Consider the following 13,654-nt stretch of genomic DNA (forward strand, 5'->3'; position numbering starts at 1 on the left):
TTTACATCATGTACAACTCATGGATGGATCATTGTTTGGAGCTATGCAGGACACTCTTTAGTAGGGGTGACTTTGTTACCTTTTGTAGCTTTCAAAAAGAAGGAATGTCCAGGTTTTAATCAATCCATTTCAGAATACCTTTAATAAGTTCTGATTCTTAGATAGAAAGTTCACACACTCAGCAAGAGTGATACTGTTTGGCTGTTTGTCACAATGTAACCCAACATTTGAGACAAATACCTGTATATAAAGGTACTTTTAAGGAAACAATTATTATTGTTATTATATTATAATAGTTTATTTACATGGCACCAAAATAATTCATGGTGCTGTACTGGGAAATTACAGTAGCACACACAATTAATAGAATATATACAAATAGACAGAACTGGGGAAGAAACAGCCATTGAGATCTCTATGCAACTGACTGCAGAGCCGGCCCTAACCAATATGATGCCCTAGTCAAGATTTTTGTCTGGTGCCCCCTAGCACCGCAGCTAGTTCTGCCTCTGACCCTGCACCCCTTTACCAGCAACATCACCCCTCACCCATAGCAGTACTCATTTTGGTGCTCCTACGCCCTATATTTTAAATAGGAGCAGTGCGCACATTTGGCGCACAGCCCAAAAAGGAGTGTATTCTTGCTGGGAATGGGCATGGCCACACAATAGTACCCCCAATTCAAATTATGCCACACAGTAGTGCAACTTTATTCACATTTTATCATGCGATAGTGTCCCTTATTCATGTTACATCACACAGTAGTACCACTTTACCTTATATACATTACTAATCACAGTAGTGCTCCTTATTATTACATCACACTGAATTGCTCCTTATTCACATTACACCACACCTTATTAATCTTTATTCACATTAGACCAGTCAGTAGTGCACTTTTTATACATTACGCAACACAGTAGAGCACCTTATACACATATTGCCACACATTAGTAATTAATTTATATACATAATACCACACAGTAATGCCCCTTACACATATGACACACATTATTAATGTCCTTATAAACATAGTGGGGCAGATGTATTAAGCCTGAAGAAGGGATAAAGAAGTGATAAAGCAGTGATAAGTGCAAGTTGATAACGCACCAGACAGTCAGCTCCTAATTGTCATTTCTTCAAACCCATAATGATTGGCTGGTGCGTTATCACCTTGTGCTTATCACTAGTTTATCCCTTCTCCAGGTTAATACATCTGCCCCAATGTGCCTTACACATTATGCCAACCTTTATTAATGCCCTTATACACATAATGTAGCTTACACATACACACCTCTGCCTCTGCTTAGATACAGGTGTGTCCTCATACATTTTGCCTCAATATGACATGCAGCAGGAGATGCCTGGCTTGAGTCAGCAGGCAGCTCTGCTAACGTTGGGTGCCTTTTTTGACAAAAATTGCTATGTGGCTAGGATGCACAAGCAGCTTCTGCTGATTAAAATGATATGCGGCATGCCTTTATTCTGTGTGGGACTGTGGCTGTGTCTGCATATGAAATGCTACATTACAGTGATTTCCAGGAATACACTGTAACGTACAATTTCGTTTGCAGATGCAGCCACAGTCACATACAGAACATAGGCATACTGCATATCATTTTAATCAGCAGAAGCTGCTTGTGCCCCTAGGCATTCCAAATGCCCTAGGCATTTACCTAGTTTGCCAATGCCTAAGGCCGGCTCCGACTGAATGACAGCTAGGAAGAGTAGTAGTTAGCGAGCCAATGCCCTGGGACAGCAGTCAGACAGGATCAGAGCTGCTGATTGATTGGGGGAGGGGAGGGGGGGATGTACTGTAGACTTGGAAAGTGTAAGGTGGGGGCAAGAGGGTGGAGGTACCTGCCTGTGAGAGCTTACAGTATAAGTATGTTCTCTGGTTTATTTCTTGTTACTTAACAACCATAATTTGCATAACATTGCCAAACACCACATACTGTATCAACCCCAATTATTTTCAACAACACTCCTAACTTAGTTATAATATAAGATGTAAATATGCAGGTGTGCATAACACTAACCATGATCAGTTACTTTTTTCGCTATGTGAAGGTGGTACTCAGTGTGGTCATCAGTGGATACCTAATGAAAATGTATATCAATAAAATTCTAGAAAAATCCCATGTTTTAGTGTAATGCAGGTTTATCTGGGGACATAGGGGGTAATTCAGACCTGATTATAGCAGCAAATTTGTTAGCAGTTGGGCAACACCATGGCCCTCATTCCGAGTCGTTCACTCGGTATTTTTCATCGCATCGCAGTGAAATTCCGCTTAGTGCGCATGCGCAATATTCGCACTGAGACTGCGCCAAGTATATTTGCTATGAAGAAAGTATTTTTACTCACGGCTTTCTCATCGCTCCGGCGAACGTAATGTGATTGACAGGAAATGGGTGTTACTGGGCGGAAACACGGCGTTTTATGGGCGTGTGGCTGAAAACGCTACCGTTTCCGGAAAAAACGCAGGAGTGGCCGGAGAAACGGGGGAGTGGTTGGGCGAACGCTGGGTGTGTTTGTGACGTCAAACCAGGAACGACAAGCACTGAACTGATCGCACAGGCAGAGTAAGTCTGGAGCTACTCTAAAACTGCTAAGTAGTTTGTGATCGCAATATTGCGAATACATCGGTCGCAATTTTAAGATGCTAAGATACACTCCCAGTAGGCGGCGGCTTAGCGTGTGTAACTCTGCTAAATTCGCCTTGCGACCGATCAACTCGGAATGAGGGCCCATGTGCACTGCAAGGGGAGCAAATATAACATGTGCAGAGAGAGAGTTAGATTTGGGTGCGGTGAGTTCAATCTGCAATCTAAATTGCAGTGTAAAAATAAAGCAGCCAGTATTTACCCTGCACAGAAACAAAATAACTCACCCAAATCTAACTCTCTCTGCAAATGTTATTTCTGCCACACCTGCAGTGCACATGGTGTTGCCCAACTGCTAACAAATTTGCTGCTACGATCAGGTCTGAATTACCCCCATAGTTGCCAGCAGTAATGTCAGGTGACTAAGTTGGTGCACTACAGTTCTAAGAAGTTTAATGTCAGGTGGCTATGACAGCAGTAATGTCAGGTGACTATGTTGGTGCACTAAACGTTTAAGGAATTCAAGCCTGGAGAAATAAGGAACAAAAAAATTAACCTGTTACCAGCCATCAGTAGTGTTCATTTTCAGCTCCAAAAGAAAATATTTGTCGAATTATCTCTATTTCCTATATTATACATAATGGATTTGTTTTTTCCCCCAGTTTACAGATTACCAAAATTATGTAATTCATGGTTACTTAGTCGACAATCCAACCTTGGAGAGGTCCATAGCTCTGTTCAATGGAATCTCTAAATGGGTCCAGCTTATGGTTCTTAGCAAGCCAACTCCACAACAAAGAGCGGAAGTTATTACAAAGTATATCAATGTTGCTGAGGTAAAATTACATTTCTATTTTGTTACAGTTTTATAAACTTCATTTATACATGTGTTTCTCAATAAATTAAACAAATGTCCATATCTACTCAATTTCATGTTTAGGCCTTATACACACATTTCTGTTAATCGGCGTTGATGCTGATAGTCCAAAGAATAATCTAAGCAAATTTACCCGCACAAATAACATTTCTGACAAGTGTTCACTTTGTTTACAACACTTACATCATTGCCAGCAGTGTTTAGTAGTATTATTCCTTTCTAAAATACAATGGAGTTTTATGGGAATGTTCATTAAGGTCCTGAGTCTGACTCATAACTCAGTTGGGATTTTGTATGTTGCTGTGGATGGAAGTCTAATGTGAGAAACCGCTTGTATTCTGAGTAGCATGGATCTCTGCGCTTGCACCACCCTCAGACCTGTGTATGCCAGAGCAGCTGTCACCACTATTATTGGCACTTACACGTACCCTATGATTAAGATCTGAATGACATAGGGGGTCATTCAGAGTTGATCGCTAGCTGAATTTGTTTGCAGCGCAGCGATCAGGCTAAAAATCGGCAGTTCTGCGCATGCTCGCAACGTACGAGCACAACGAACGATGTAGTTTTGCACAGGGTCTAGCGATGCATTTCAGTCGCACTGCTTGCCGCAGAGTGATTGACATGAAGTGGGCATTTCTGGGTGGCAACTGACCGTTTTCAGGGGGTGTGCGGAACAAGGCAGTCGTGCCAGGAAAAACGCAGGCGTGGCTGGGTGAACGCTGGGCGGGTTTATGACGTCAAATCCGGAACTGAATAGTCTGAAGTGATCGCAAGTGCTGAGTAGGTTTTGAGCTACTCTGAAACTACACAAAAATTTTTTGTAGCCGCTCTGCAATACAACCGTTCATACTTCTGCTAAGCTAAAATACACTCCCAGTGGGCGGCGGCATAGCGTTTGCACGGCAGCTAAAAACTGCTAGCGAGCGATCAACTCGGAATGACCCCCATAGTTGGCTCTTCAACATACACCCAACAAAGAAAATGGTGTAACTCTGGATTTACACCCACTGCACGCTTATTAGATAGGTCTCATTTGTGTGTATGCCCAGTTGACACTGTACAGTAACTCTCAGTTCAGTGATAGAGAGAAATGGCCAAGGTGGGTCCACTCAGAGATATGTAAAGAAGCACACAGTATGCTGTGTGCTGTGGCCCATGTGCAGGCAGCAACAAAAATGCTTGATGCAGCGTTTGATCTTGCCTGCAACTCAAAGGCCTTCATTCCGAGTTGTTCGCTCGCTAGCTGCTTTTAGCAGCATTGCAAACGCTAGGCCGCCGCCCTCTGGGAGTGTATCTTAGCTTAGCAGAATAGCGAACGAAAGGTTAGCAGAATTGCTACTAAATAATTCCTTGCAGTTTCTGAGTAGCTCCAGACCTACTCCTAGACTGCGATCACCTCAGTCCGTTTAGTTCCTGGTTTGACGTCACAAACACGCCCTGCGTTCGGCCAGCCACTCCCCCGTTTCTCCAGCCACTCGTGCGTTTTTACCTGGCATGCCTGCGTTTTTTAGCACACTCCCTGAAAACGGCCAGTTTCCGCCCAGAAACACCCACTTCCTGTCAATCACACTAAGATCACTCGAACGATGAAAAAACGCAGCTCGAGCTTGTGTAAATCGACTAAGTTTTGTATTAAATTACTTAGCGCATGCGCGCTGCGTACCATGCGCATGCGCATTTTCCACCTAATTGCTGCGTTGCGAAAAACCGCAACGAGCGAACAACTCGGAATGACCACCAAAATCAGGACCTAAGTATAATAGAATATGGTCCAAGAGATCTTTAAGCAATGGATTTTTCTAATGGGTCAACCACACAGGGTCTAGGGCAAAAAGGGTGCATACAGATTCAGACAGCAAACTTTTATTACTTATGACATTTGTGTGCCAACATGTTTAATACATGTTTCTTTAAATGGTTACACCCCCTGTGGGTGTGCTCAGCACAAAAACACAATTTTTTGCAGCAATCACTTAAGGTAATACTGTCCAACTTTCTGCAAATTAGGATGAATGTGTCGATCATGGGACTGTAGACCGTCCCTCAATTCAAGATTTTCCTGGCAAAATCAGGGTGGTTTTGAGATTGCAGTTGCTTATCATTTGTTATGCTTGGATGTCATTTACACCTTGGTTTTGCACCGCTGTGCTTGGATCATCTGCCAAGGGACGCGCTACCTACAAGTACACCAAAAGTCTCATCAAACTTCAATCTAATCCATAAATTTATTTCCTAAATTTGTTCAATTAAGCCAAATTTATGGCCTAAACTATCAAGACCTTTATTACATGTGGCATTTGTGTGAGTGTGAACATTTTTATTATATTTCCTTGAGAATACTTGGACATATACTTCTCTGCTAAGATGCAGCATGGAGGCTCCCACTGAAAGTATAGGACATGGCTCAAAGACCACCAGCTCTGAGCTTGGGCAAAATTGAAGTCACATTGCAGATTGGAATTGGCCACATTGTAAGGAACGTAGAAGAGAAATGACCAGTGGTGTCTCCAGAGTTGGGACTGCAGCGAAGTCCAAAATATAAATAGGGGAGCTACACCAACTGAAAACCCAAACTGACTCCCTGGCGTTGGTGTGTCTCCCCTTTTTGAATTTTGGACTATGCTGCAGTCTCACCTCTGGAAATGACCATTATTTATTAGGATTGCCTTCACTCCATTCCCGCTGGCAGTGTAGACTTCTGCATTTCTGTAAATACTGTCAACTTGCTACAATAACCCATGTGTCCTGGTGGTTAGACACAGATGCCCAAATCTAGGTGCACTGCACACCCAAAGTTTTTATTTGTTTGATCCGCACCTAACAATCCAGAGATGGTAGTAATTTTTGCTTTCAGTTGCATGCTAATCAGAAATTAAACATTTACAAATTCAATTCAATTAAATATAGTGTATTTCACTACAGAAACTACTGGAAATTCAAAACTTTAATACACTGATGTCTGTGGTTGGAGGACTGAGTCATAGCTCTATCTCTCGTCTTAAAGACACTCACGCACATCTCAGTACTGATGTTACAAAGGTACGTGGTATTAGAAATGTTACAAATGTGTGAAATAAACATGTACCCCAAGAAATAGCATAGGTTGGGAGGCGCTGTAGCCTCCAATACAGTCATTAGGGTGGATATGCATGGGCACTTTATTTTTGTTCATGGCAAGTTCCATTCAAGCTTCACTATGTATAGTGACTACAACTTAGGTGATTAATGGAAGAAGATAATTTGGGATGCGGTCAGCATCCTAGAGGTTGGGATGCTGGCGGCCATGTGACCGATGCTGGAATCCCAGCATCACTTGGAATCCCGGCGCTAGAACTCAGACCGCAGACAGCTGGAAGGTAAATATCAGGGTGATGGTTAGGGATATGTCCCAAGGAGAAAGGGGGGCTAGACATTGGGTGAGCGTTAGCTGTAGCCACCCCCACCCCCCCCCCCCCACCCCGAGTCTTAGCCCTGGCTGCCACCACTGGTGACTTAGCCCTAGCCACGATTCCCACTATCTTAGCCCCAGCCGCCACCCCAGGAGGATTAGGGGAGGGGACAGGGGAGGGGTAAAATAATTAACCCATCCCCTGTTGGCATTCTAATCATCGGGATGCTGGTGTTGGTCATGTGACTACTGGCATCCCGACCACTGGGATCCTATATCACACCTGACAATTTATCTCTTTAGCAAATGGGATTGTCAGCACATACTGGAAATGTTGTAAATACTTTATGGACCATGTAGACTTTAATAATAAAAATAAGTTAAATGTCTGCCCAACTAATCCTCCAGAACCATCATGGTATCATCTTTGTCACATGTCCAAAATATGCTGGCCTGGGCTTTCCTTACTGTGACCATATTAATTATTGCAATGTCCCTGGCAAATTATTGTTATCATAGATTGCATAAAGCATACTTATTTGCTACCTGATTTGTCGGGAGAAGAAGACAAATATTTCTCTGGGGTTGCTTAATAGAAGTAGCTATGGGAAGAAACAAAAAATGTATTTGATGCCATTTTGCTTGTTTTCCCTAGATACCAGGGGTTCCTAACCATGGTCCTCAAGGCACATTAGCAGTTCAGGTTTTAAGATAGCCATACTTGAGCACATGTGACTTAATTAATACCTCAGTTATTTTAATTTAACCATCTCAAGCATGCGCAAGCATTGTTATCACTAAAACCTGGATGTTATGGGTATATTTACTAAAGTGCGGGTTTACAGAAGTGGAGATGTTGCCCATAACAACTAATCAGATTTTACTTATCATTTATCTAGCAAATTCTAGAAAATAATAACTAGATTCTGATTGGATGCATTGGGCAATATCTCCACTTCTGTAAACCCACACTTCAGTAAATATACCACTTAGTATGCCTTGGGGACCGAGGTTGGGAATCACTGGTATGATCTGTACTGTACAGATCATAAAATAAAATAAAAATCTAAAGTACTCAATTATCCTACAAATGGAAAGCTCAATCAATAGCCAAAAATAATATTACATTCACTAAGGTAAATCATAAAATAAAGTGTTTTTCGCAATGAAAAGTGAAATTGGTCATTAAGTCATGGAAATTAAATATCTCTGATCATTAAATGGTTTAGACTTACATGTCTTTTGCAGAGCCATCTTAATGTATGGCCACACTGGGCAGCTGCCATGGGCCCCATAATTCTATTGGCTTTGTGCAGGGAGTGGGCAGGGCACGGGGAATCTACCTCCTGGGCTGGTGCCTCCTGAACTTCTTGGGAGGCAAGTAGCAAATGCTTTGAATTACACACAATCAGAATGGCCAGGTAGCATTCTCTGCCTCCCAGCTTGTAGCCAGACAGTGAATGGCTGTCAGCATGCTGACTGGTGGATGACTAGAGCTATCCACCAACCACAGTGCTAGCAGCCATTAACTATATGGAAGCAAGTGGCAAGATGCGCAGGACAGCAGTAGGGGCCTAGTGCATTGTTTTGCCCAGAGCCTACAATGCTGTTAAGATGGTCCTGGTATTTTGATGTACTGTACTGTAATCAAATATACCTGAAACAATCTTGTTCTTAATTATCAGAGTTCAGTTCCTCTGTGTCCAACTGTAATCCCCACTACAGATTTATCCACTTCCAGTTTCTTGAACTGAGTAACCAAAAACATGCATTACAATACATAGTAGATTATTTTCATATTCAGTACCTATAGAATGTTTTTTTTCCCTGCTTTGCAGGTGTGGGATGAAATGACTGAGCTGGTCTCGTCTAATGGAAACTACTGTAATTATCGTAAAGCCTTTGCGGAGTGCGAAGGTTTCAAAATTCCTATCCTTGGTGTTCATTTGAAAGACTTAATAGCTGTACATGTCGCTTTTCCTGACTGGATAGACGACAATAAAGTAAATACTGTTAAAATGCAACAGTTATACGTCACCCTGAATGAGCTGGTTTCACTACAGACTTCCTCACATCACCTAGAAACAAGTATGGATTTAGTTAACCTCTTAACGGTATGTATTGTATTTTCTGATATCATAAATATATCATATTAAAAATCATGACCTTTTAGAAACTACTCAGCAATTTACTAACGGTATCCAGTCTCTAGGTCGACCACACTTACGTCGACATGCATTAGGCTGACCACTATTGGTCGACATGCATTAGGTCTACATGGTTTCTAGGTCGACATCATTACTAGGTCGACATGTTCTAGGTCGACATGACAAAGGGTCGACATGAGTTTTTCACATTTTTTTTTCTATTTTTTTGAACTTTTTCATACTTTACGATCCGCCTGGACTACAATTGGGAACGGTAACCTTGACCGAAGCATGGCGAGCAAAGCGAGATAAAATATATATCTAAATCTATCTAATGGTGATATATATATCTAAATCTAGCTAATGATGATAACAGGCTGTGTGATGTTAGTTGGCCATAGAATGTAGGATCTTCCACCAAATTAGCATACGTTGTGGTTAGACACCTGCAGCCCACTAAAGACCTGTAGGTGATAGAAAAGAAGAGAAGATCCTGTGTATATGTTTGGAAAGATAGCAGAGGTCTTCAACAGTTGAAGACCAGAGGGCCTAAGCCATTGTATGTCTGCAGAGAGAGAGACAGAGAGAGGGAGATAGAGATAGATCGATAGACTTTTTTTGTAGCTGCTACTTTATCTGTGCTAATGCTATGGCTGAATCCACCAATGTGCACACACAGATGCACCATTGATCAGACTTAAGGTGCACCATCAGACGCACCATCAGACATCGGAGTAACACTTTGATTACTCAGGATGATGGAATATGGCCGCCAGTGCCAGTGGGACTGCATCTTTCGACAAAAAGACCTGACACCAACTAACCACTAACATGCTCGCAGCCGATAGCCACCCGACCAGTCAGAAACATCATTCGAAATTGCAAGGATTTCCATACAATTTCGATATGCATGCCCCTGTGGTAAGCAGTGGGATTTATTTATTATTTATTAGCAGTTTCTTATATAGCACAGCATATTCTGTTGTAAAAAAACACACTGATTTGCATAGGAGAGACCCCTTACAAATAAAGAGGAGCGCTGTCTGCACCAATCAATGGAGACCACATCAATATATCAATAAAAAATTCCATATGATTTATTTTTTTAAAAGCTCAATTCTCACATATATATGCTGCAGCACAAAAAATTATAATATTCAATCAAACAACCATGATTAGATGAACAACAGATCAATTCATGAACTTATATATTCCCCCTAATCTACAGACCATCATTACTATAGGTCATAATCAATCAATTAAAACTTGATATGTGGATATTTTCTACTAACGTCCACTAGATTGTATAACTGAAGTGGTATGGGCTGGTCTTCAAACACTAGGTGTTCATATGTCCCCAGATTTGTGTGGGATCTTTCCTAGAGATGTGTGCACACACTGCTTTAAATAATTAGATGTTAACATGCATGTTTATATCACCTCCAGATGATTTCAGCTTTTGTATTGATCCATGATTCAACTCCCTCTGCTGGTGCTTATTCCGTTTTATTGCAGACTGTCTGGAGTATGAATTCTATTCACAGGCATCCACAGTGCTCCGGCTCCCTCTGCTGGTGGTTAGCCGTAATAGCAGGTACACTGACGATTATGCCGTGGATCTTAGACTGGATTCCAAATCAAAATAGATGGAGGTGATGCTGCCTGACTCAGTCAACTCGAAAACGCGTTTCTCCGCCTTCTAGTACCTCAGCGGCTTCCTCAATTCACGAACTGAGGAAGCCGCTGAGGTACTAGAAGGCGGAGAAACGCGTTTTCGAGTTGACTGAGTCAGGCAGCATCACCTCCATCTATTTTGATTTGGAATCCAGTCTAAGATCCACGGCATAATCGTCAGTGTACCTGCTATTACGGCTAACCACCAGCAGAGGGAGCCGGAGCACTGTGGATGCCTGTGAATAGAATTCATACTCCAGACAGTCTGCAATAAAATGGAATAAGCACCAGCAGAGGGAGTTGAATCATGGATCAATACAAAAGCTGAAATCATCTGGAGGTGATATAAACATGCATGTTAACATCTAATTATTTAAAGCAGTGTGTGCACACATCTCTAGGAAAGATCCCACGCAAATCTGGGGACATATGAACACCTAGTGTTTGAAGACCAGCCCATACCACTTCAGTTATACAATCTAGTGGACGTTAGTAGAAAATATCCACATATCAAGTTTTAATTGATTGATTATGACCTATAGTAATGATGGTCTGTAGATTGGGGGGAATATATAAGTTCATGAATTGATCTGTTGTTCATCTAATTATGGTTGTTTGATTGAATATTATAATTTTTTGTGCTGCAGCATATATATGTGAGAATTGAGCTTTTAAAAAAAATAAATCATATGGAGTTTTTTATTGATATATTGATGTGGTCTCCATTGATTGGTGCAGACAGCGCCCCTCTTTATTTGTAAGGGGTCTCTCCTATGCAAATCAGTGTGTTTTTTTGTGTAATATAAGGAATACAATTATCCTTATAATTGGGGCGGCAGCCTGCACCATCATTTAATCTCCATTTCTCGGTCAGCACCAGCGCTTGGGAGTGTGCACCCGTGTTCACGCATTAGGTGGGGACAGGAGTGCATACATTTGATATTCTGTTGTACTTTGCAATTAGAACAACAGTTATAGAACAAAACTGGGCAAAGACAGACAGACATAGAGGTAGGAAGTCCCTGCTCGCAAGCTTACATGCATGAGCAGTGCATATTGTACGCATTTCCAGAGGATGCCTCACTTACATTTTATAACTGAATCACCCCCAGAGAGAGAAAGGCTGAAGAGACAAAGAAATTACAAAAATAGACTGCAGACAGAAAACAGTAAGCTGCTTAGTAGTTGTCCACTTGATAGAAAGATGTGAAGCTGAATGAAAGCTACAGTAGGTGTTTGTTATCTTCATGTACATTGCGAACAAAACTGAATTTCAGTTTGTAAAGTCTGAGTTTGTTGGGTGAAGACCAGTTTTTTGCAATCAACAGTTTCCTTTAATATGTTCTATATGACTGTCTACTATGAATTAAAAATATATTAAACCTCTCTTGCTAGGCTATCAATGTTAAAGTAATGTATTTTTAACACTATAAACATTAAATGTACTTATCTATATTTATTTTCGAAATATGCTATTAATAAATATTTATTTTGTATTGGAATGTGGAATTTGGTGTAATTGAATTATCTAATGTATTGGGAATCTTTGTTAATCTATATTAAAATAATAAAAATGTACTCCTGGTTGTTTTTTTATTGCAAAATTAACAATTTCTGCCACTTTCAAAAGTATGCTTCATTGACATCAAGGTTTTTTTTTTTTATTATAGAGCATGTTTTAGAAATTGAAAATAAATAAATAATATATATATATATATATATATATATATATATATACACACACACACACACACACACATACATACAGTATAAGGTTATAACAAAAAATCAGCAGCCAAAAAACATACCCTGGGTGAGTACATATAATATCTCTTCGGAGAAAATTAGAAAATCAGCCAAAAGAAATTGGCCGATCATTCAGAGTGACCCGAATCTGGGCCTACAGGAGCACAGGTTGATGCCCTGTTATAAACGGGGCCGAAGCCTGAAAGATATATTGGTTAAAACTGATATGCCAAACATAACCAGTCGGGCAGGTATATTTGGTTATAAGAAAAATGGTTGCTTTAAATGCACATGTGTAACCTGCCAGTTTTTATTGGGAGGTGATACATTTTACCATCCACATACGGGAACACCATACAAAATCCAATATCATTTTACGTGCAACTCGAGTTTTGTAATTTATCAGATTATTTGCCCCTGCGGCCTCAGCTATATCGGTAAGACCAAATCTAAATTCAAGGAGCGCATGGGCAACCATAGAGCAGCGATACGGGCGGCTATCGCTTCGGGCTCCAGTGAACAACCGGTAGCGTGTCATTTTGCAGAAAAGAAACATTCGTTGTCCAGCCTGAGATATCATAGGATAGACACAGTTCTACCTAATGTACGGGGAGGCAACAGATCATTAAGGCTATTGCGTTTAGAGGCAAGATGGATATACCGATTGAATGTGTTGTCCCCGAAAGGGTTAAATGAATGTATCACTTATTCCAATTTACGGTAAAATAGATCCTGGTTTACATCTCGAGTCATACAACTAGGATTAAAACAGTGTATGTGTCTGAGATTTATATTTTGCTTTTAGTATAGTGTTAAGTGACATTCAAAATTGCGATCTAGAAAGGGTTAACCAGGCATTGTGGGACGGGTCATGTTTAAAGAATGATAGCTAGAGCTGGATTCTTTATAAGACTGAGTGGATGCAGGTATAATATGCTTGTAGTAGCAGGTGATCACAATAGTATTAAAACAATGAATCTCTAGCAATAATAGTAACAATTTACTACATGTGGCAATTACACTGCACTCTCCTTTGTATAAGGGATACATTATACTGATTTCTGGTAGGAATGTGCCATCTGCCGTTTATGTTGTTCTTGGATGACCTGATTAAAGTGCACCATCATTTTATATTTATAGTAAAGGTGTTATTTTGCTGGTGTATTGTTGATTTTTATTTTTTATAAGTAGAGTTGGTGTTTTATAGTAAATTTG

The 13,654-nt window shown here is 40.7% G+C and overlaps 1 protein-coding gene and 1 long non-coding RNA gene across 3 annotated transcripts in view; one reads left to right on the forward strand and one right to left on the reverse strand.

The window, feature by feature from the left end:
• Positions 1-13,654, forward strand: part of RASGRP3 (RAS guanyl releasing protein 3) — a 194,269-nt gene that overhangs the window by 81,457 nt on the left and 99,158 nt on the right. For both annotated transcript variants that reach the window (XM_063917967.1, XM_063917966.1), the window contains 3 exons: positions 3,267-3,440; positions 6,407-6,523; positions 8,711-8,986. In XM_063917967.1, coding sequence (XP_063774037.1) covers positions 3,267-3,440; positions 6,407-6,523; positions 8,711-8,986 — 567 coding nt within the window. The remainder of the gene's footprint in view (positions 1-3,266; positions 3,441-6,406; positions 6,524-8,710; positions 8,987-13,654) is intronic.
• LOC134910203 (uncharacterized) overlaps positions 1-13,654 on the reverse strand; it is a 126,174-nt gene that overhangs the window by 510 nt on the left and 112,010 nt on the right. The window contains exon 2 of the long non-coding RNA XR_010176145.1: positions 8,911-8,950. This is a non-coding gene — a long non-coding RNA (uncharacterized LOC134910203). The remainder of the gene's footprint in view (positions 1-8,910; positions 8,951-13,654) is intronic.

Source organism: Pseudophryne corroboree, chromosome 4 (genome assembly GCF_028390025.1).
Source record: "Pseudophryne corroboree isolate aPseCor3 chromosome 4, aPseCor3.hap2, whole genome shotgun sequence".
Lineage (NCBI taxonomy): Eukaryota > Metazoa > Chordata > Amphibia > Anura > Myobatrachidae > Pseudophryne > Pseudophryne corroboree.